Source organism: Hippopotamus amphibius, chromosome 11 (genome assembly GCF_030028045.1).
Source record: "Hippopotamus amphibius kiboko isolate mHipAmp2 chromosome 11, mHipAmp2.hap2, whole genome shotgun sequence".
Lineage (NCBI taxonomy): Eukaryota > Metazoa > Chordata > Mammalia > Artiodactyla > Hippopotamidae > Hippopotamus > Hippopotamus amphibius.
In genome coordinates, this window is record NC_080196.1 from 83846051 (window position 1) to 83870502 (window position 24452).

Sequence of the window (24452 nt, forward strand, 5' to 3'; positions counted from 1 at the left end):
TCAGCAACAACCTGTCCATGAGATACTGAAGTTCCTTGCCGACCACCCGGCAGAGCCAGCGTTGGCAGTGCTGGTGGAGGGAGGCAAGGTTTGACGCTGAGAATTCAGTTTGATTTCAAGAGGTCTTTCCGGGCAGGAGGGTGTTGTCCTTGGGTGAGAATTGCTGTCATGATGCAGGGTTGGTGCAATCAGCGGGGTGAGGTTTTTGAGGGTTTCAGAGAATCCTAGGGTGCAAACTACCTGTGGATGCTTCTCGTTGAAGAGCTGGTGAGCCTTCTGGGAAGTTCCTCTCTTGAACAGTCACCTGGTGTGTCCCAACAGGAAGAGTAAAGAAATGCTGATGTCACAAGGAACAGCCGAGTCCTGGTGAGGTAGCTGGAGGGGGTTGTGGGCCTTCACTCCGCCAGCTACATGCTAAGGCCCTTCTCAGTGTTCTCCTCATAGCTCTTTGTCTTCTAATAAGTGATGGGTTTTTATGCATAAACGTAGATGGGAAGATGCCCACTTAAAAAGCAGTGTAAACAGGTTCTGAAGACCAGTGACAATGCTTTAGTAAGTCAGCCCCTAGACCAGGTTTAGATGGAAAAACAGTTTTGCTTAAAATAATTTATCTTCCTTGAATTTTGTGATTTTCTTTTTCAGGTCTGTGTGATAACTTTCCCTGTACAGGCATTACCAGCATATGAAGAGGAATGATTAACAGATGTACAAATAATTTTCATATGCTTGAAAGCTACAATATAATGCATTTTTTTATAGGAAATAAAGAGGACAGATGTAATATCTGAATTATACACATGTATCTCAGTCACTTAAAAAAGAAGTATTGCATTAAGTCAAATAATAATACCTGAGTGTTTATATAATGCCCATCTGTGACTGTCTAGGTTCTTACAAGGGCTAGTTCACACGAGGGCCAACTTCCCATCTGGACTCCCAAGTGGATGCCAGGCTGGACCCTGGGTGGGTTTAGGAAAACTCCTGGGTCTCCACTGCTACACGTGCTCCCTGCTCCTGGGCTCCAGGGACCCTCCCTTCCCAGCCCAAACCCAGTTCTGTTAGTCATCCCTGCTGTTTCTGTGCCCCCACACCACTGGCAGCAGTGACAGACGTCGGCACCAGCTGGCTCAGCACCAGTGTTTGCCGTCTTGCAGCCCCGGTCAGTTCTTTGTCCCGTGTCTGCTGCCTTTGGTGTTCTCCCTTTTAGGCCAGGATCTCATTTGTGGAGAGATCTCCATGTTAGGCCCCAGATTTCGCCACTGTGGACCCCCATGGCGTGCCTGGCCTGTGCCCTCCCTGATGACATGGCGGTCATGGGACCCCACGGTGCACATTGCCCCATTAATCTTTTCCCACTTTTGTTCTCATTTTTATTTAGTGTGGAGTTGCTTCTCCTAGTTCCTTTTCTCACCCACACCTTTAGGTTTTTCTCTTTTTACTTTCTGTGTCATATTGTGAGGAAATTTGGAATAAGCAGAAAAGATTACTGGGTGTCCTACAATAGCCAGGGCATGGAAGCAGCCTAAATGTCCATCAACAGATGAGTGGATAAAAAAGATGTGGTACATATATACAATGGAATATTACTTAACTGTAAAAAGCAATGAAACTGGGACATTTGTAGAGACATGGATGGACCTAGAGACTGGCATACAGAGTGAAGTGAGTCAGAAAGAGAAAAACAAATATCGTATATTAACACATATACGTGGACTATAGAAAAATGGTACAAATCAACCCATTTGCAAGGCAGAAATAGAGACACAGATGTAGAGAAGCAACATATGGACAGCAAGTGGGGAAAGCGGGGAGGGTTGGGGGGGAATGAATTGGGAGATTGGTATACCAAATTGTACACTCTAAATATATGCAGTTTATTGTCTGTTAAAAAAAAGAAAGATTACTAGGTGTCCACAGTGGAAAACTATGCTGGGACTTCCGTGGCAGCCCAGTGGTTAAGACTTTGCCCTCTAATGCTGGGGATGTGAGTTTGATCCCTGGTCAGGGAGCTAAGATCCCATGTGCCTCGTGGCCAAGAAACCAAAACATAAAACAGAAGCAATATTGCAACATATTCAAAAAAGACTTAAAAAAAAAAAAAACGAAAGAAAACTATGCATCATGTAAAGAACCACCTTCCAGGGTGTCTGATTCTAGCCCTTTCTTGCCCTTGATCTGTTTTTTGCCTCTGTAAGTTGTAGGTAGCTGATAGCAGTGCAGAATAATGACTGTCTACAGACATGGAAAAAACATCTATTTGTGTGGTTAAAACGACCTCCCCCATCATGAAAAAAAGTCAGTTTCTTGTCCGTTTGTAAACTCATTCCAACCTTTAATTGCATCATTCCTTTAATCTGCATAAATTTGTGCTCCTCTGACTTCTGTGAATTGATTTCAACACCTCACCAATACTCTCATTAATAATGAGGTCAATAAAGCCTTTATCACATGTTCATTTTGAATCTACGAGAGTCAGGATTTTACCTGGGTAATTATTAACATTTTATGGTCCCTATTAAAAATAACAAAGGTGCGCTGAGCTTCTTGGTTAAATAGTGACAAGAAAGGACCCTAATAAGAGGAACTTGGATGCAGAAAGTGAAATAACTAATTAATCCTAAAGGGTTTAAGACATTGGAAGTTTTTCTCTTAATTTGGGAGCCCTCCTATATGAGTCATGGAAGTACAAAATGGCAGCTGCTGTGGAAAATGGAAGTTTGGCTGCTCCTTAAAAAGTTATACACACAACTAACTGCTGAACAGTCATCGACAAAAAGACACTGGAACTCACCAAAAAAGACACCCCACATCCAGAGACAAAGGAGAAGCCACAATGAGACGGTAGGAAGGGCGTAGTCGCGTTAAAATCAAATCCCATAAATGCTGGGTGGGTGTCTCACAAACTGGAGAACAGTTATGCTACAGAAGTCCAACCACTAAAGTGAGGGTTCTGAGCCCCATGTCAGGCTTCCCAACCTGGGAGTCGAGCAACGGGAGGAGGAATCCCCAGAGAATCAGACTTTGAAAGCCAGCGGGATTTGATTGCAGGACCTCCACAGGACTGGGGAAAACTCTTGGAGGGAACACAAAAAAACTGTGCTCACCAGGAGCCAGGGGGAAGGAGCAGTGACCCCACAGGAGACTGAACCAGACCTACCTGCTGGTGTTGGAGGGTTGCCTGCAGAGGTGGGGGGCAGCTGTGGCTCACCAAGGAGACAGGGGCACTGGCAACAGGGGTTCTGGAAAGTGCTCACTGGCGTGAACCCTCCTAGAGTCCACCATTAGCCCCGCCAAAGAGCCTGTAAGCTCCAGTGCTAAGTAGCCTCAGGCCAAACAACCAACAAGGTGTGAACACAGCCCCACGGCATTAGCAGACAAGCAGATTCAAGTTTTACTGAGCTCTGCCCACCAAATCAGATTAAAGACTTACTGAGCTCTGCCCACCAAGCCCTACCCACTATCAGTCCCTCCCTTCAGGAAGCATGCACAAGCCTGCTGGATAGCTTCCTCCACAAGAGGGCAGACAGCAGTATCAGCAGTACTTCGTCTTGTGGAACTGAAAACCACAGCCACAGAAAGATACAGAAAATGAAAAAGCAGAGGACTTTGTGCCAGATGAAGGGACAGGATAAAACCCCAGAAAAACAACTAAATGAAGAGGAGATGGGCACCCTTCCAGAAAAAGAATTCAGAATGATGATGGTGAAGATGATCCAGGACTTTGAAAAAAGACTGGATGCAAAGATTGAAAAGTTTGCCAGAGACCTAGAAAATTAAAGAGAAAACAAACAAAGATATGCAACACAATAACTGAAATGAAAAATACACTAGAAGGAACCAACAGCAGATTAACTGAGGCAGAAGGGTGAATAAGTGACCTGGAAGACAGAATGGTGAAAATCGCTGATGTGGAAAAGAATAAGGAAAAAAGAATGAAAAGAACTGAAGACAGCCTAAGATACCTCTGGGACAATGTTAAACGTGCCAACATTCGCATTTTAGGGGTCCCAGAAGAAGAAGAGAGAGAGAGAAGTCCCGAGAAAATATTGGAAGAGATGATAGTTGAAAACTTCCTTAACATGGGAAAGGAAATAGCTACCCAAGTCCAGGAAGTGCAGAGAGTCCCAGGCAGGATAAACCCAAGGAGAAACATGCCAAGACATATAGCAGTCAAATAGACAAAAATTAAAGACAGAGAAAAATTATTAAAAGCAACAAGGGAAAAATGACAAATAACCTACAAGGGAACTCCCATAAGGGTAACAGCTGATTTCTCAGCAGAAACTCTGCAAGCCAGAAGGGAGTGGCATGATATATTTCAAGTGATGAAAGGGAAGAACCTACAACCAGGAATACTCTACCCAGCAAGGATCTCATTCAGATTTGAGGGAGAAATCAAAAGCTTTACAGACAAGCAACAGCTAAGAGAATTCAGCACCACCAAACCAGCCCTACAACAAATGCTAAAGGAATTTCTCTAAGCTGGAAACATAAGAGAAGAAAAGGACCTACAAAAACAAAAACAAAACAATTAAGAAAATGGTAACATACATATCGATAATTACCTTGAATGTAAATGGACTATATGCCCCAACCAAAAGACACAGACTGGCTGAATGGATACAAAAACAAGACCCATATATATGCTGTCTACAAGAGACCCGCTTCAGACCTAGGCACACACACAGATGGAAAGTGAGGGGATGGAGAAAGATATTCTATGCAAATGGAAATCAAAAGAAAGCTGGAGTAGCAATAGTCATATCAGATGAAATAGACTTTAAAAAATGTTACAAGAGACAAGAAAGGACATTACATAAAGATCAAGGGATCCATCCAAGAAGAGGAGATAACAATTATAAATATATATGCACCCAGTATAGGAGCCCCTCAATACGTAAGGCAAATGCTAACAACTATGAAAGAGGAAATGCAAGGCAGAAATAGAGACACAGATGTAGAGAACAAACACATGGACACCAAGTGGGGAAAGTGGGGAGGGTTGGGGGGTGATGAATTGGGAGACTGGGATACCAAATTGTACACTCTAAATATATGCTGTATTGTCTGTTAACTGTATCTCAGTAAAAGTTCTTTAAAAAAAAAGTTGTACACAGAATTACCACATGACCCAGCAATTTCACTCCTAGGTATATACTACAAACAGTGGAAAACAGGAACTCAAACAAATCCTTGTACATGAATGTTCATAGCAGCACTATTTACAACAGCCGAAAGGTGGAAACAATGTGAGCGTCCATCAGTGGAGGATGGATAAACAAATTCTGGTATAAATGCACAACGCAATATTATTCAGCCTTAAAAAGGAATGAAGTAGGGGCTTCCTAGGTCGCACAGTGGTTAAGAATCTGCCTGCCAGTGCTCCAAGTTCGATCCCTGCTCTAGGAAGATCCCACATGCTGTGGAACAACTAAGCCTGTGAGCCACAACTATTGAGCCCATGTGCTGCAATTACTGAAGCCCACACACCTAGAGCTTGTGCTCCACAACAAGAGAAGCCACTGCAATGAAGAGTAGCCCCCGCTCGCCACAACTAGAGAAAGCCCGTGTGCAGCAACAAAGACCCAGCACAGCCAACAAATAAATAAATAGATAAATACATTTATAAAAAGAAAAAGGAATGAAGTACTGATACACACCACGATGTGAATGAACCTTGAAGACATGAGGCTAAGTGAAAGAAGCCAGTCAGAAAAGGTCATGTACTGTATGATTCCATTTATGTGAACTGTCCAGAATAGGTAAATCCATAGGGACAAAGTAAATGTGTGATTCAGGGGCTGCGGGGAGGGGAGAATGGTGAATAATTGCTTAATGAGTATGGAGTTATTGGGGATGAAGAAATGTTTCACACCTAGGTAGAGGTGGTGGTTACACAACGGTGCGAATGGACTGAGTGCCACTGAATTATTCACTGTAAAATGGTTAATTTTGTGTTATGCGAATTGCACCTCAACAACGAGAAAAATGAGTGTAGACAACTTCCATGTCTGATATAGTTTAAATGTGAGTCATTAGGAGGCAGAGGGTTTAGATCAGCAGTTTTAATATTTTCCCACCAGAAACACGACACACAGGACACTGACGATGGGGTTGACTTGGGAAGCACGTGCCCGGGAGTTCCCAGGTTGTGCAGTTTCCAGAGAGTTTCCTGTAATTCCACTTCATCAGCTCTGCTAACTCTGATTAACACAGATAGCGTGAGGCATACCCCACAGAAGTGAGAATCTGTGCTTGTCAGTGACGGTCATTTAAAATTTGGGTAATATGAAGGAGTGTGGGGAGACAATGTTAGTGTGAAAAGTTATTTATATAGAGAAGCTTAAAGAAGAATACAGAGTTTGTACCCTCATCCCTCTACCTGGATCACATCTTTTCATACTTAAAAACAGATACAAGGAATCATTTGTATAGGATTACAAAGTTCAAATGGGACAGAAAGGTATAGAATAAAAAGTGAAGCCTTTCCTACCTTGGCCAATCACTGTTAATGTGTCCTGTGATTTTTTTTTTTTTAAGGAAATGTTTTAGGCTCGTGTACTTGTGCTCACACACTCAGATTTTTTTATTTTTTTAAATCAAGGAGTCATTGCAAATTTGTAAATGGGTTTTTTCAACCAACATATCTTGCGGTGCTTTCCATACGTATCAGCTCCTATAGATGGACTTCATTCTTCTGAACGCTGCACAATCACCCTAATGATAATGAGCGCTTGGGAACACTGGCAGGGTGCCAGTGCTGTGCTAGGTGCGTGGACATATTCTCTCATTTAATCTTCACAACAATCCTATGAGGCAGGCCCTGCTATTGCTCCTGTTTTGCAAAGGAATTAACAGAAGCACAGAGAGAACTAGTAAGAAACTTAAATTTCGTGCGTCTGACCCCAGACATACACCCTGACCAAACAAAATTCTGCTCCCCTGCGGTAGTGAGTTTGTGGGAGGGCAGGGGGTTATCAATGCTTCCGGTTTCCCTGCATGCTACCCCCCGAGTGTTATTTTCTGTTCCTCCTTTGTCGCAGCATCCCCTGGGATGTGTGCCCTGAGTGCCGCACACTCCAGGCTATGACCACTTGGGGTCTCTGTCTTATTGGGGTTCTCTTCATGCTGTCCTCCAGTTAAAAGAGATAGGGAATAACTCAGAAGAGTAAAACAATTTATGATTAAGGTTTGCAAAATTATTCCCAAGAGTAGCTATCAGGTTTTGATTTTTCAGCCCGGAAAAGAGAATATGCATAACTTGTATAGATTCTCTCCTGTAGGGGAGGCAGGTCCTGGTTGTCCCTCCAGGATGCCACATGGCTGAGACCACACTGAGACTTTCTGGGTGTCCCCTGCCGGCCCTGCCATGTGGTGAATGGGTCCCAGGGTGAAGGGCGGGGCTGAGGAAGCCCCTGACCCCCGGGTGCCTGGACCCTTGCTGTTTATTTCTTCCTTTTCTTCACACTGGGTCTTAGTGTCTCCCCAGCCGAGAGCTCCAGATGGAACTGTAGCTGGTAAGCCAGCCCGTGGATCAGAGGGTGGGGTGCCAGGGTACTCTGTGAGCTCGTGGCATTATCAGATGCGGGTATGTTGCAGAGGACAGTTGTGCACTGGTCATTCGTGTTTTGGCTTTTTCGGAGAAGGAGCAAATGGATAACGCAGTGATGCTGGCCAGCCTTGTGGCTACTGTCTTGAGGAAGCGTAAACAGCGAGCCGGTTTGGATCTAGAGTCAAGATTAAACGTCATAGAAAACTCCAGCTCCAAAATGTTTTCCTTTGGTCAGCAGAATGACAGGATGCTGCCGCCGTCTGTATGTCCCCGCTGACCCTGTGTTCCTGGCTGCCAGATACAGCATTTAGATATGTTTAGCAGGAAAGGACCCCGTCTCGTAAAAACGCAGGCTTGGTGTGCCCTGGGACTCTGGAAGCTCATTCTTAAATATCCTAATCCTTTTATGGGAGAGAGGCAGGCACACAAAATAGGGAACTGTGTAGGCAGATTCACCAGCGTGTTTTCACATGCATCGGACGCTTGGGAAAGTCTCTTTTGTGCAAGGTTGGGTAAGACACAGATTCGTGGGTAGTAGGAAACCAAAGTTTGAAATTAGCTGCTTGGGTCATGTGGTCAGATCACGGTAGAGCAGAAGTTTGTGCTCTGAGGTCAGAAAAGGTCCGCAATCCCATTCCTGGCCCTTGAAGGGGTCCAAACCACCGAATGAAGAAACACACTTCCTTTGGTTCCTCTGACCAAATTATTCTGTCAACTTTTGGCCTGATTGCCTCAATCTAGCTGCAATCTTCCTGCCTGCTTGAGAGAGAATTCGGTGGGGGAGGCGGGGGCAGTGTGAGATGGGTCCCCAGAGTCAGAACATGAACAGACAGAAGGGTCCAAATTGAAACCAGAAAGATGACTTCATCCTGGAACAAGTCCTCGTCTTTCCTAGACCATTGATTTCTCTTCCTTGTTTTGTTTTTTAATAAACTCAATCAGTTGTATTTTTGTAAAGCTAGAAAATAGAAACGGACATTCGCTAACAAACTAGAGGCGGCGCATAGCTTTCTGTCACTTAGATTCTGAGTGCCTGTGCAGCAGTGCCGCTAAACCGTGCCCGTGCCCCGCGATGCAGGTGGAATACACCCCGGGTTACCAAGTGGCCCAGGGGTTGCTCCTGATGCCTTGGCCGGAGGCGGCCGGATGTTGCTGTTGGCCAGGCCCAGGCATGAGGCGACGTTTTCCAGGCTCTCTTTTGATGGGAGAGCAGCACATTATGAAGTTATGGTTTGGGCATAACTTAACGCCTGCAAAAAAATAGCGGGTGTAATGATGTGATGGCATAGTCCGGGGCGGAAGGAAAGGGGCATGGAGGTGGTGTAATATGACCAGGGGTCAGCTGTAAAATCCTTACAGATGTTTCCCTCTGGGGGTCAAGCTTCGGATGGGCAGCCGCCTGCTGTGCTGCCAGTGGCCATTGGGAGGTTCCAACATGCTCTGAGACCCAGTTAAAAAGTAAGAAAGATGCAGGGTATCCCACAGAACCCAAAGCAGGAATGCACCTGGGCCTCGGGAAGGTAGGGGAGGTACCAGAATCCCGTCTTTGGGCTGCTTGGCTTAATGTCTCTCTGCACAGTTGCTTCCCTTTTTCGAAGCAGGGAGTTGAAAGGTGGCCACCTCCAGCCTCCGCTTCACACGGTGTGGTTCTAGCCTCAGGGGGCTTCATCCTTGTGTTTCCCAGCATCTGTGTATGTGGAGGGGACACACTGAGAGAGGGTCCTTTCCCCAGTGCTGGCATGTATTGATTTGAAGTCTGTCTGTGACACTGGCGAGGCTGTTTGGTTGAGCAGAAATGTGAAATCTGGGGGCGTCGGGGCGGTTGCAGCTTACGCCAGCCTCAGCATCCAGGGATTTTCTGTATTTGGCAGCACAGGGTTGAGAAGATCCTAATAGATCATTCTTTTAAAATTTCTATTTCTGATTATATCTTATACGTCGTATAATATCTTAGTACAGTACTGCATGTGTGCCATTTGTAAATAGATGTACACCTGTCAGGGGGTACACACCTCATTTTCTGCAGTCAAAGAGGTCTGAGATTTGTACGTTATGCAGCGTTCACATTACATGTAGGAAGTTTACAAACCCACAATGTCTCTGGGAATATTCAGTGATTCATAGGAGGGACAATTCCTGTTTTGAGAAGCATAAAGTACATATTTTCTTTCCTGACCCTAAAATAAACTTAAAGAGATGTGTGTCCACAGATCTCGAAGTATCCACAAGCAGAACTTCACAGTGTTGGTGCGTAAAGTTCTGATACCCTCCTGTCAGCATGAAGAGGAAGGGGCTGCACAGGGGGGTTGTTGTCCACTTATCTATACCTATTTACATAAAATTAGTTTTAATATAAAAATTAACCAAAGTTGTTTATTTATAGGAAGCAAACTGCCTGTTATTTCACTTTGACATTTCTTAGCTCTGAACTTTTTCCTCTCTAAGTTTTTTTTGGAAAGAATTCTATTTTTGTTTTGCTCATATTCTAGTTAGGATAAATTATCTATACCAACATGAAATAGCTCTAACATCTTTTTCAGTCTTTGTTAAAATTGCAGATTATTTTATTAGGTCCATGCAGCATATATTTGCATAATAAAAGCATTTTTATTTCTATGAAAACCTGACCAAGTTCTTTTTTTTGCTTCGATCCTTTTTCTTCTTTGACGTGTAATTGACATATAACATTATATGAGTTTCAGGTGTACAACATAATGATCTGACATTTCTGTATCTTGTGACATGCTCACCCCAATAAGTCTAACATTTGTCACCTCACATAGTTACAATCTTTTTTTCTTGCGATGGGAACTTTTAAGGCTTCCTCTCTTAGAACTTTTAAATACACAACACAGTGCTTTTACTGTGGTCCCCATGCCGTATGCTGTGTCCTCAGGACTTATTTATCTTATCTTTTTTGCTTTTGAACGTCCTCCTGGCCCCACATGCTGAGATTGTATGAGGATTTGTTGACTTGGGCCCGGAGATGGTTCCGTGCTGGGGAAAGAACGCACGGGGAGACGGAGGCCTGGAGTTGGCCGGACCCCCTTTGTGCGCTTCGTGTGCCTGTGATGGGCACTAGGCCTCAAGCTCGCCATCTGTGAGACAGGCGTGATAACCTCACAGGGTCACCCTGAAGACTGCATGCAGTAATGAATGTGAGTGCTCTGCCTGCCGGGAAGCCTTTAGAATGTAGGCTGAGGTCAAGAAAGGCCATGGCTTCAGTTTCTCATGAACTTTTTTTTTTTAATGAATCTTTTAATTAATTAATTAATTTATTGACTGCATTGGGTCTTTGTTGCTGCCCACGGGCTTTCTCTAGCTGTGGTGACTGGGGGCTACTCTTCGTTGCGGTGCGTGGGCTCCTCGTTGCGGTGGCTTCTCTTGCTGTGAAGCATGGGCTCTAGGTGCACAGGCTTCAGTAGTTGCGGCACACAGGCTCAATTGCTGTGGCTCATGGGCTCTAGAGCACAGGGTCAATAGTTGTGGCACACGGGCCTAGTTGCTCCTCGGCATGTGGGATCTTCCTGGAGCAGTGATCGAACCTGTGTCCCCTGCATTGGCAGGCAGATTCTTAATCACTGCACCACCTAGGAAGTCCCTCTCATGAACTTCTGAGCAAGGGCCTGTGCCAGTGCATCATGTGTAGGGGGATCAGGAGGGGCAAGGAAACCCCACGGGCTTGAGTAGGCGGGCCTGGGAAGGGGGCATGTTGTTCTGGACGTGATGCTTCTTCTGTGTCATGGAGAGGAAACCCTAGATCTTGAGGTCTGGCTCTGGGTCGTGTTCCTGGGTGCGTCTCTCCTGCATCTGTAGGAGAGGAGGAGACACCCCACTGACTCTCCAGTGCCCAGCATGGGGCCACCTGTGTCTCAGACACAGGATGGGTTAGCAAGCAGTAGAGAAATGCATCATCATGCCTGTCACAAGATGGGAACCAGGTGATGTCCATCAGGAGGAACTAGGGTAAAGGATGGAGGTCAAGAGCTTGGGCTCGGGAGGCACAGACTGGGTTCAATCGCTGACCCTTCCTGAGCCTGTTTTCCCAACTGTGATGGGCGATAGTAGCACATCCCTCAGAGATTTAGGAGGAGAATGAATGAGATGGTGTCTAATTGAACAAAACGTCCGCCATCACCATCACCACATGACTAACACGGCTGGCATTATTAACAACTCACTGGTCATCGTGATTTGGAACTTGGTGGCCCAGAAGCTCCATCAGCCCTGGTGTCTTTGCCTTCTCTTCCTTTTCCCCTAAGTCATCACTTTCGTTGCAATTTCAGCTCAGCTGGGCACATGCACTTACTTTTTAGTCCAGGTTTACTCCATTCCCCTTGATCTTCACCTCTGTCGGCGGGAACAAGTTTTCAGATTAGTTTCCCATGCTGGGGGTGGGGGGGTGGCATGGCCGGTATTTTTCAGGCCAGAGTTGTGCTTCAGCATTAATGACGTGGGATTGGCCCTGCAATTTAGCATCGATCCAGTGGTGGAGGGCGGACTGCAGTCATGTGCTTTCCTCTTTGACCTTCAGCTGGCCTTTGGCTGGGGAGCAGTGGGGGACAGTGCAGGAATCAGAGGGCACATTTCCATGGCTTTACTGCTTATTGTCAGCAGTGCAGCCACTCAGACTGTTCCTGGGGAATTCGTCCATGTGGTCCCTTCAGCCCCATCCCCAGAAGCCACACCCGTCTTCTCCCCTTTGGACAATGAAAGTACGAGGGTGCCCCATCTTTGACTTTGCAGGCTGGGGTGGTGGGGGAGCCCTGCTCAGAGGCTGCAAGGTGGGGGTTCTTCTGGCAGCTGTGATGCGGGCAGCCTTGTGTTTCCTGGTCGAATGTCTTAAACTGAGTGTGATAGTTTAGCATTTATTCCCCAGGAGCATAGATTGAAAGTGAGGGGAGTAGCAGGTTCCCTGCTGCCATTTATGTGTGTTTTGTAAAGTCTCTGAAACGCTTGCAGAAGTGCTGGCTGACCGAAGGAACTCAGCCACGAGAAAGTCGTGCCAGCGTGATAGTTACGGGGATTGCTTTTCTCACACTCTGTGGGCCCAGGCCCCTCCTCTGACACGCTTCCTCCCTTTCGTGCACGTCTCTTTCCTGAATCTAGTGTGGGAATCAAGCCTGGGGCTTGATATACTTGACTGTCATACATATAGGACGATTCCTCATGTGTCATGGAACTATGGTTATTTAATATGATAGAGTCAAGGAAGGTATGTGAGTTGTGAGTAGGGGCTAGAATCCCTGGTTATCAACACGGTGCAGGTGTGTTGATGGTGTGCTCTTGTTTGCAGCTGACAAGGGTGCGTGTGCATCCGCTACAATCTAGTGTCGTGATGAAGGACCACAGCAGTTCGCTATCTGCATCACAGCATCTTGGCTGGGGGGTCAGCAAAGCATCGAGTTAATTCAGATGAGTGAGTGGTCTGAAGATGCCAGCTGTCAGGCTTGTCAGAGTAGGGATGTCAGACGGTTCCTCCTTATAGAGAGGGTGGCACCCCACTCCCTTGAAAAAGCCCTGCTCCTTCCCCAGCAGACTAATGCATCTGCCTCCCTACCATTAGCCTCACTCCTCCTCCCTTTGTCTTTACCCGTTAAAATTAAGCCACTCTTGCCAGGTGGGCGAGAAGTTGATCTGTGAATTTAGTTTTCACTTCCTCATTCTTTGGCCACTGAATAAAGCTTGTGCTGTGTCAAAAATAAACAAACAAACAACAAACCCCCAAAAACCCCCCAAAACGGTTCCTTCTGTCCACCCTGCACAGCCAAACGTGAGCACCAGGAGAGCTCTCAATGTGGAGTCTTAGCTCTGACACGAAAGACTGGCCACCGTGATCTGTGAAGACGCCCAGCACATAGTAGGTACTCAACAAAAATGCAACAGATGAGCGCGGCCTCCTAAAGCCTCTGTTTCCTCTTTCAGTTTCCTTCCAATCCTGTTAAAGTTCCACCCCGCAGCGGGTCTCGTTGGTTCTACTGCCTTCAGGACAAAGTCCAGGCTCCACAGGCTGGTGAAGAAGAGGTGGGGGGAGGATGGCGATGGCTCCTTATCTGAGCCCTGGAGCCTTTGGGGTCCACGGCCGCGCCTCCCACCTGAAGGGCAAGTTCACAGTGCGGCAGTACCAACAGATCCTAGGGACGGGCAGAGTACCCTGGATGGTCATTGGGTGCCGGGACTCTGATGTGTTCATTTCCAGGACTGTGTCTGCTTCAGGACCCCCTTGGCGGGGAGTGGGGAGTTTGGTGAGAAAGGGGGGCCAAGTCTCAGTGTTTCATAACCTAACCTGGGGACTGATGTCCATCACTTTCGCCATTTTTCCACTTTTTAGGAGCAATTCGTTAGGTTCAGGCTGCGTACAGGGGACCAAATACCAGGAGTCAGGGATCACTGGGAACCACTTTAGAAGCTGAAATTATGATCATTCTTTATCCTTATTTGCTAGATCTGCAACTTAGGAACAGCGAATTTTGAGTGTTTTGTAAGAACATTGGAGAATATAGCAATAAAACCGCACATGGGTGCTGGGAGCGTATGTAGGTTCCCTGCCAGGAAGAGGGCGGCTTCTGTCTCTGCTGTTTGTCCAGAGACCTGTCTTGCCCAACCACCAGCCCACATGTGTGTTGCTCGAGAGGAAAGAAAGGTAGCAAAAGAGCAGTTGGTTCCTTGGGCAGGAAGTGCGATTTAAGTAAAACCTAGGGTTAAACATTTTTTAAAACAGTTAAGGTCACACCTTCTAAGACTCATTAGATACATAGAAATTTCTGCTTAGCTAGTGGGGGCTATTATGAGAATAACGGAAGTGAAGAGGTGATGGAACTTGCCCTTCTTCCCCATTTAAGAAGTGTCTTCCTTCTTCTTTTCCTTCTTTAACTTGTCTGAGGAGTAAGGAGGAGAACTTCTTCTGAGCCGGGGCCAGGAGAGGGATGGGGCCTCTGCTGTTCACCTTTTCCTACGCCGAATATGTGACCTTGGCTTCCCTAGAACTTCTAGGACATTCCTTTGCCACCAGCAGGGTGGAGAAGCCACCCCCTCTCTGGGGCCAGAGCACTCGATGACTGAAAGACCGCTAGACTTCGGAATCCATCAGATCTGCCAACTCTGGAATAAAGAGAGGCAGATAAATTTAGTGATAGTAGAAGGGACAGCATTTTAAAATAGTATAAATATTTTCTTACTAGGAACAGTTTTTTTTGGGGGTGGATGAGATCCCAGAAGCAAGATCACTGTGCTTTTTCTTTTTTTTTTTTTAAACTTTTATAGAGATATAATTGACATACAATAGACTGCATATATTTAGTGTACAATTTGATTTTTTTCTTATTAATGTATATATGGCAATCCCAGTCTTCCATTTCATCCCACCCCACCCCATCCCACCCCCTCCTGTTTTCTCCTCCTGGTATCCATATGTTTGTTCTCTACATCTGTATCTCTACTTCTGCCTTGCAAAGTGGTTGAGATCACTGTGATTTTTAAATATCCTTCCAAGAGTCATAGAAAATCTGGGGTTGCGTCTGGGCTTGGAGACCCACATACCTGGACAGGCTTCTCTAATTCCGTGCCCTAGAGGGATGCTTCCGAGACAAACTTGACCAGTGATAGGAGACAGGGCGATTTGACTGAAAACCTTTCCACAGGTAATAGAAACAGAACCCGTGGAGAATCTAGGTAATGGACTTGTCAGATGTGGACTTTAAAACATGTATGTTCATTATGTTCAAGGAAATAGAAGTCATGGTTTCAGACTTTGGCATGCAATTGAAAATTGTACAATGAAATGTTATGGTGGAAAAAATACAATAATCGATATCAGGAAATCAATAAATAGGTCCATCATCATGTTAGATACATCTGTAGAAAGTAAATCAGAATAATTCCAAATTGAAACAGACAAAAAGATGGAAAATAAAGAAAAGAATATAAAAGACATATATGCTAAGGTAAAAAAGCTTAATACTGGCACAGTTGGAGTCCCAGAAGGAGAGAAAAGATATGATGGAGCAGAAACAGTGCTGGAAGAGGTCACAACAGACATTTCTTCATAGAAAATGCCTGGCTGGGTGTCAAGAGCTTTGGTCATTGTCCCTATGACTGTTTGGTCCACTCCTGCTCCTTCGAAAGGTTGGGATTATTGGCAGTGATTACTAGAGTCCTGAGTTGATGTGTGATGTCTTCCATCAGGGCAGTCACGTAGCGGTGATACATCTGCATAGGATTTCCCGTTCTCTATCTTGAGAGGTGGGAACCCCACCTGCAGCCTGTTGCCCTAGCCCGAGAGCGAATTACACGACGCCTAGAGATTTACATGGTGGCAGCTGGAAGTTTGTGGTTCGTGGTTCCATAATTCCAGATGACAGGAGATTAATAACTGGGACCGTTCTAACAGCAGGGTGTGTCATGGCAGAGGAATTGGTTGTTGGCACACAATTGTATTATTATCCCCAAATAGTAACAATAATGTCTATGGGAGGAATGTCCGAGGAGGGGTCCATTTCCCGGGAAGTAACTGGAACAGAAGCTTGGCTTCAGCACGGCTCTTTATCAACCATACAAGTGAGAGTACAAGGGAACACTGATTATCCCCCAGGGAGGATTGTACTAAACTTTTTTTTTTAAGATTTACTTTATTATTTGTTTATTTATTTATTTTTTATGTTTGGCTGCATGGGTCTTCATTGCTGTGCTCGGGCTTTCTCTAGTTGTGGCGAGTGGGGCTACTCTTCGATGCGGTGCCCGGGTTTCTCATTCCGGTGGCTTCTCTTGTTGCAGAGCACAGGCTCTAGGCACGTGGGCTCAGTAGTTGTGGCTCGAGGGCTCTAGAGCGCAAGCTCTGTAGTTGTGGTGACTGGGCTTAGTTGCTCCGTGGCATATTGGATCTTCCCTGCCCAGGCATCGAACCCATGTCCGCTGCATTGGCAGGCAGATTCTTAACCACTGTGCCACCAGGGAAGCCCCAGGATTGTGCTAAACTTTATTCCTGCTTTGTGCAGTCAGAATTGGTTTTATTCTCATGGAAGCAACCTAAATGGCCATAGACAGGTGAATGGATAAAGAAGATGTGGTATATATCTACTATGGAATATTACTCAGCCATAACAAGAATGAAATAACGCCATTTGCGGCAACATGGATGGACCTAGAGATTATCTTCCTAAGTGAAGTAAGCCAGTCAGAGAAAGATAAATATCATATGATATTGCTTATATGTGGAATCTAAAAAAATGGTACAAATGAACTTATTTACAGAACAGAAACAGACTCACAGACTTAGAAAACAAATTTATGGTTACCAAAGGGGAAAGGTAGGGAGGGATAAATTAGGAGTTTGGGATTAACATATACACACTACTATATGTAAAATAACCAACAAGGACCTACTGTATAGCACAGGGAACAATACTCAGTATTTTATAGTAACCTATAAGGGAAAAGAATCTGAACAAGAATAGATGTGTATATATATATATGTATATATATATGTATAACTGAATCACTCTGCCGTACACCTGAAACTAACACGACATTGTAAATCAACTATATACTTCAATTAAAAAAAAAGAATTGGTTTTATTCTAATGCCTCCCTGGTAGTTGGCAGTATGTCCCCCTTCACTGGGACAAAACCCAGCAGACATAGCTTCAGAACACGCGACTCTACTATGGAAGGTAACTCTGGAAAGTATTAGTAAAAGCATGCCTCGTGGGTTCTAGAAATGGACTTTTTTTTTTTAAAGAAGAAATTTACATTTGGCAGGGAGGTTGATTTAACCTGATGAGAACCTTTAAGGATTTCAGCGGGACTCAGAAAATTAGGTCCTGATTCTCCGGACTACTGTGTGAGCTCAAGGAAGCCACGCAGCTTCCTTTTGAGCAGAATTAGAGGCTGGATGGGGCTGTGACAGTCTTGTCACCTCAGGAAGTGGGCGAGCTTCCTTCCATGGGTGTCAGGTCCACCGGAAGTAACGGGGCCGCGGAGAGCAATGAGCCACCTGGGCCTCCTCCTTCTCTTTCTCCTTTGACTCCTTTTCCACCCGGGAGTTCCTGTGTCAGACCTTTGCGATTTCCTGTGGGATAGTCATGACCCGGGGCATTTTCCTTGTGTGTGTGTGTGCGTGCGTGTGTGTGTGTGTCTGTCTGAATGAGGTCCTGCAGGAAAAGGAAGTCACCAAACTGTGTGATTCATGAGAAGCATCTGGCATCCTGCCTGGCTCTTCTCTGCCATCCACGAGCAGGGCCTTCCCCTTGTGGCCGGCGGGGGAATAGCAGGCCCGGGAGGACGAGGTCCCCGGGTCATCACAAAGCCACTGGCCCCAAAAGATTTTTTTTTTTTTTTTGGCCCCACAAGATTGATTTAGGCCAAGCTTTGTAAGAATATTTTCTTTTTGGAGACAAACCAAAACTTTGCTTGTCCTTTTGTCCTGTTATTTCCTTCCTGTCAAATGTAGAAGAGAGAGATGTTGGGAGTTAAATTGTACAAAGAAAAGAAACACTGAGTTATTTGGTGGAAGAATGAACTTCAGTCTAGATTCGAGCAGGCTTGCTGCTTTAACTATTCAGGACAGGGGAGTTTTAGCTTCAGTTACCTGGAGAAGATGATGAGGAGAGATGAATAATATTTAAGATGCTTCGGAATTTTTCATCTTTAAGGGGATTTTAAGGGTCAGCCTCGCAGGACCCTTGGGCTGTTTGGAGGATTTGGAGCCAGTTTTGAGCTGAGTCCTTGGGTAGAGCAAGTGGATGGACTGCAAAACATGCCCCCTGGAGCAGAGTCCTGACTGTGAGGCTGGAGCCCTGGAGCCAGCCCCTCCCTTAGAGGACGAGCGCCCTGCTTGGGGGTGGGGGTGGGGGCGGAGGGGAGGCTGTCGAGGGGCCTTGTCCCAGCTGGGAAAGAGGACGGCCCAGGTGGCAGCCCAGTTCTTCCATGTTCATTGTCTCTGGGGCTGCGAGGGCTACAGGACGGCAAGGGTCTGCTCATCCACGAGGGCTTTAAGAGCAGCCAAGATGGGAAGAAGTGGGTTGTGGTTTGGGGGGGACTGAGGAATGTTAGCCGGACTCCCTCCCGAAGGTGCAGCTCAGAAATGGCAGCAGCACTGATGTGTGTCTGAGGAACCGATGTTTCCGTTCTGTCCTCACCTCTTTGAGCTCTGTGCACCCATCTGCACGCTTGAGAGAGACAGTGCTTGGTGCAGTGTTCTCGGCACTCAGGGCTAGTGCAGGCCGTGCACTGGGAGGTGACACCTTCTGGACAGTGATTTTCTTTTCTTTTTTTTAATAAATTTATGTATGTATGTATGTATGTATGTATGTATCGGCAGTGTTAGGTCTGTGTTGTTGCAGGCTTTCTCTAGTTGTGATGAGCGGGGGCTCCTCTTCTTGTGGTGTGCGGGCTTATTGCAGTGGCTTCTCTTGTTGCAGAGCTCAGGCTCTAGGCGTGTGAGCTTCAGTAGTTGTGGTGCATGGGCTCAGTAGTTGTGGCATGCGGGCTCATTAGTTGTGGCTCTCTGGCTTAGTTGCTCTGTGGCATGTGGGATCTTCCTGGACCAGGGGTTGAACTTGTGTCTTCTGCATTGGCAGGTGGAATCTTAACTACTGCACCACCAGGGAGGTCCCTGGACAGTGATTTTCTGATGAAGATCATGAGTCCACAGCCCTCTCGCGCTGGGTCCGCTGGAGTTGTCCCCTGAATGAAGGAGCGAGAGGGCGTGCCTATAATTCAGATGGCCAGTGGTGTTTCAAATCTCATTTCATATTTCAGTGTCTAGACAAAAACACCTTTCTGTGAGTTTCAGCGTTTTCTCTTTGATCTATAGTCTTTTAATGTTATATTTTCAAGGCAAGCGTTATCAGTATTTTTTTCCTTCTTGGGCTAAATGTGTCTTGTTTCCCTGTCGATATCCATCTCAGGTCTCCACGATCCTCTTGGAGCAGGTAGACAGGACTTCTCTACACTCCATGTGTCTCTTTACCTTGAGGCTGCTCTCAAAGGGCAGCTGCTGGCAGCTGGGGAAGTTGCTTTGTTCTCCTTTGTCCTGCTTTCTGGGCAATCTCTTGACTTTACCTTGTAATTCTTCCTTTGAGATTTCCATTTCTACCATTGTATTTTTAATTTCTGAGGGGTCCCTCTTACTTTATGAACGCTCTTCTAAAATCGCATCCTGGTCTTTTTTTGTGGGTATAAATCTTTGGTATTTCTTAGCTGAGCTTTTCTTTATAAGAGATTGAATTGCCTCCCCAAAGCTCTGCGATGGGGCTTGTGGGCTGGAGCACACGCGGCCAGTAGTTGGGGGGCACCACATTATCAAGGTCTGCAGGGTTTTCCTCTTCCCCGGGGGAGCACCCTCGCCTCTTCTCTCTGGGCTGCCCAGGGCGGTGGCAGGGGGAGGAGTGGCCCCGGGGCCCCCTGAGCTGCATGTGGAGTCCTGAGCCAGCCTGTGGTGATACACGATTCCTGGACAGTCAGCCTCCTGGGTCCTCCTGGAATGTCCCTCCTCTGGTTACGTGCCTGGGGCACCCAGGGTGTGATTTTGTGCAGCCTTTCACCTGATGCTGAGTCCAGCGTTGCCCTCTCGTTCCTGATACCACCTCCTACCTGGGTGTGGACTGACCTGCTCTCCCTGCTGCAGGCTCTGAGGCTCCAGCTTCTTCTTTCTCAGTGACCCCCCCCCCCCACCCAGCACTGCTTCTCTCATCACTTATCTGATGGCTGTCTCTTCCCGCTTCTCTTTGACCTTGTGAATTTGTGTTTTTTGATTCCTTAAACCATTTGACAAGGGTTTTGGAAGAGACTGGAGAAAAACGCATGTGTCCTGTTTCCAGTGTGTAACTGGACCCCTATCCTAATCAGCTTTAAAGAATTAGTTAACAGAGAAAGAGCTGAGATGAGACCTTTATATAATTGAGCAAAACTGGAGGTTTTGCATATTGTGAACATGCCAGTTCTAGGTTAGTTATTGTATATAGATGGGGCATGTTTTTTTCTTTTTTTAAAAAAATTAATTAATTACTTTATGGGCTGTGTTGGGTCTTTGTTGCTGTATGCGGGCTTTTTCTAGTTGCGATGAGAGAGGGCTACTCTTCACTGTGGTGTGTGGGCTTCTCATTGCGGTGGCTTCTGTTGTTGCAGAGCACAGGTTCTAGGCGTGTGGGCTTCAGTAGTTGTGACACATGGGCTCAATGGTGTGGCTCCCGGGCTCTAGAGCGCAGGCTCAGTAGTTGTGTCACACGGGCTTAGTTGCTCTGCGGCATGTGGGATCTTCCCGGACCAGGGCTCGAACCTGTGTCCCCTGGATTGGCGGGCGGATTCTTAACCACTGAGCCATCAGGGAAGTCCGGGACATGGTTCTTAAACTTATTTTTACCATACTTCTTTCCATTTTATGAAAACAATATGATTTCATTCTCAAAAATGCTGGTATGAAATAGAAGAAAATTTCCCCCTTCCCACCATCTGGAAGTAACCTCCCCTGCCCTGGGTTCTGCTCATACTGGGTCAGAACCAGCACCTTTGGTCCTCACGGCTGTATTCTTGTCCTCTTCCAGGATACCGGTGTTGGGAAATCGAGCATCGTGTGTCGCTTTGTCCAGGATCACTTTGACCACAACATCAGCCCGACCATTGGGTAAGTTCTCATCTGTTCTTCTAATTCATCTCTCTTCCTTTCTAGGCACTCAGAGAGGTTGCTCTGTCTGAACCGTCAAGCGGTTTTCATCCCAGCCAGTGAGAACCAGTCCCAACTGTAAAGACTTGGACAGGAATTCAGGGACCTTTAGGCAGTGTGTCTGGTCTTACTGTCCTGGTCAGTCCCTCCCCAATCCCACCCCCCAACCCGCCCCAGCCAGCCGTCCTCATGCTGCAGCCTAAGGCCATTTCCTTGATCTCTAAGAGCGTTATTCTGCAAATCACGCTGGCTTTATTTCCAGATGGAAGTCGAGACTTGGGACAAATCCCTGAAGGCCCTGCTTGGACTTGCCTGCCAGGAAACCTGGGAACGTGTCCACTTACAGCAGAGCAGTCTGCGCAGCCTGTGGGCAGATTGATTTTCCTTTTGTGGCTTAATCCAATGTCAGCATCTCCGTTCTAATGCTTGGGAGGGGCGGAGGGGATTGCTCACCCCAGACCCTGACCTTGGAACCATTTTCCTGTTGCGTTTTCCCCTTTCCTACGGATGCCTTCTCCAGATGCGCTTTTGCTATGCTGTTTTGCAGGTGTCTGATTTTTCACTGTTTTAGAACTTGGCCTGGCTTATTTTTCCAGCATGCTCTCTGCAGAGGGCAAGGTTTGGTTTTCCTCAGCAGGGCAACAATGTGGGTGTAAATTTTGGGAACCAGGTAGGATTGATAAGGACAGGGTGCTGGTCTCCATCAGCCACGTCAGTGGAGAAAATTCATGGAGGGGCACACGGAGAGCTTCTGACTCATAGCACGCGAGTCCCCTGGGAGTCCACCGCCCTCCCGCTGTGATCGCTGCGCTGGGAAAAGGCCGCAGGCTGCGAAAGAGCAGCATTTCAGCACCGAGAGTTCATCCTCATCGTCCTGTGACTCATGAGAAACCCTGGCTGCTGTTCAGGCAGATTGTCGGCGTTAGAAGTGTGTGTGCACCTCCCTTTCTATTTCGACCTTTACAAGGAAATTGTGTTACTTCTCTGCCAGATTTTGCTTCCTGCAGGGAACGAAGTCAGTTCAGCAGTGCTCACCCCCCATCGCTTGGGAAGGCAGCTAGAGGGAAGAGAAGACGCCTGAGAGTCTGAAGTTGAAAGCTAGCAAGGAGACTGAAAAAAAAAACACCCAAACAACCAAAAGAGCAATGGTTGTCAGTCTTTATTTCAAATAGCGATAGTCTTTTTCCTGGTGGCAGGAGGTCAGGAACAGAGAGGGGTGTGTGCAGGCGTGCGTGTGTGTACGTGTGTGTCTGCACATAGAGGTGTTATGCATGCACATGTATATGATACGCATTACTGCTATTGCTAGAGCTGGTCCTCACGGGCTTCCTCTGTACCAAGGCGGGATTTCACAGCTGTCATTTCCTCATTTGACCCTACAACAGCCTGCAGACCATGCGGAGTAGGTTCTGGGCCTGTTGCACAGATGAGCAAACCGAGGGACTCGTGAGCGCCCATTCCACAGGCTGGCGGCGGGGCCTCTGCATTCTCTTCTGATTGTGTCATCAGATCCTTCTTTGACCAGGGTCAAGGCCATCTCTCAGGTCTCAGATTTACCTTCCTCTTATCTGTAAAGTGAAGGGGTTGGCCTGTTTATTTTTTTTCCCAGCTCATTAACGTCTAAGAGTTTAAAGGCATGAACTTAGTTTTCTAAGCCTGAGAACTTTTTAAGGGCAGAGTTGCTGTATTATTTATCCCATGGCCAAGAATATACTGAAGAATGAATGAAAATCTGGCTTACGTCAAAGTAAAAAAAAAAAAACAAAAATAAGCACCAAGACAAAATATTGATAAAGCTGCCTACATAAAGTTTTAAAAAGCATTTTTGGAAAAAAATTCCAAAGGGCAAAGATTAAACTGGAAAAATATTTTAAAAAAATACCGTTACAAAAAGTTGGTATAAAATACCCAAAAAGTACATAAGAAAGGGATGAACATCCCAACTGAAAAGTGTGCAAAGCTCATGAACTAAAGATTCACGAAAGAAAAACAAATGAACAGTGAACACTAAAATAATGTCCGGACTTATGATTACCAAAACAAAAGCAGAAATGAGATACCATTTTGTACATGTCATCCTGGAGAAGATTTGAAAGATTCTTGGTTGGGGAAAACGTCCTCTCATACACTGCGGTGGGAGTATAGGTTGGTACAACCCACTATTTGGTGAACATAGCAACGTGGAGAATGTATACTTTTAAGAATTAAGTCCAAAGAATAGTTGTACAAGGACACAAAGATTTAGGTACAAGGATATTCATTTAACCATTGTCATAATAGTGAAAAATAGGTGACCCAAAATGAATTTATATCATAACATGGTGTGTAATATGCAGTCCCTTTAGATAATGGTGTTGATCTATATTCATAGAAATAGAAAGATGTCCACAATATATGAAGTGGAGGAGAAACAAAATTTCTGTATTGTCAATTTGGGGGTAAAAGTTGTGTAAAAATCATTTGGAAGGACATATACCAATTTATTAGCAGTGATTATGGCTAGGTAGTGAAATTACAGTTGATTTGACTTAATTTTCATTTCTAGAATTTCTTTTTTTGTGACGTACTTATATTGCTTTTATAATGAGAAAAGTAATAAAGTTATTTTTATTTTTGGAATATATTTGCTCTGACTGGTAGCCTGGGATGTATAGTTTAAGAACTCTTAAAGAAATGAAATGTCATAGGGCAGATGCAATTTTGATCATATTAGGTCATATCACTTAGAAAAATATTTAGAATTTCCATTTAGCACAATTGTATGTTGATAATTAGCACTGTATATTGATAATTAGAACTATTAACCTTGGTGTGTGTGTACATTGTAGGGATAGTGATGGAAATTGCAGGGCCAAATACCTTTCTCCCTGGGACTTCTGTAGTTTGCTGCTTAGTCTTGGGGGAAAGGAGTAAAAATTGAAGAAATATTACCAGGACGAATGCTGAGTGGTTGCAGGGCTGGGTTCTGCACTGGACTGGGAGGGCCCGTGGGATCCGTGAAAATGAGGGAAGACATCCTGAAACTTTACCCCTGCAAACTCCAGTGTGCATCTCCTACGAAGGATATAAGGAGGACACCATTATTGTACCTAGAAAATTAATTTGATTCAATGATAATATCTGACATACAGTCTAAATTTAAATTTATAATCTAAATGTAAATTTAAATTTCTTCAATTATCTTTTGAAGTGCTTTTCCTCCTGATCCAGGGTCCAGTCAAGGTCCATATGGTGCATTTG

At 45.7% G+C, this 24452-nt stretch overlaps 1 protein-coding gene across 1 annotated transcript in view; it reads left to right on the top strand.

The window, feature by feature from the left end:
- RAB31 (RAB31, member RAS oncogene family) overlaps positions 1-24452 on the top strand; it is a 107139-nt gene that overhangs the window by 18879 nt on the left and 63808 nt on the right. Inside the window, exon 2 of the mRNA XM_057699245.1 lies at positions 21094-21173. Within this exon, the coding sequence (XP_057555228.1) occupies positions 21094-21173 (80 nt within the window). The remainder of the gene's footprint in view (positions 1-21093; positions 21174-24452) is intronic.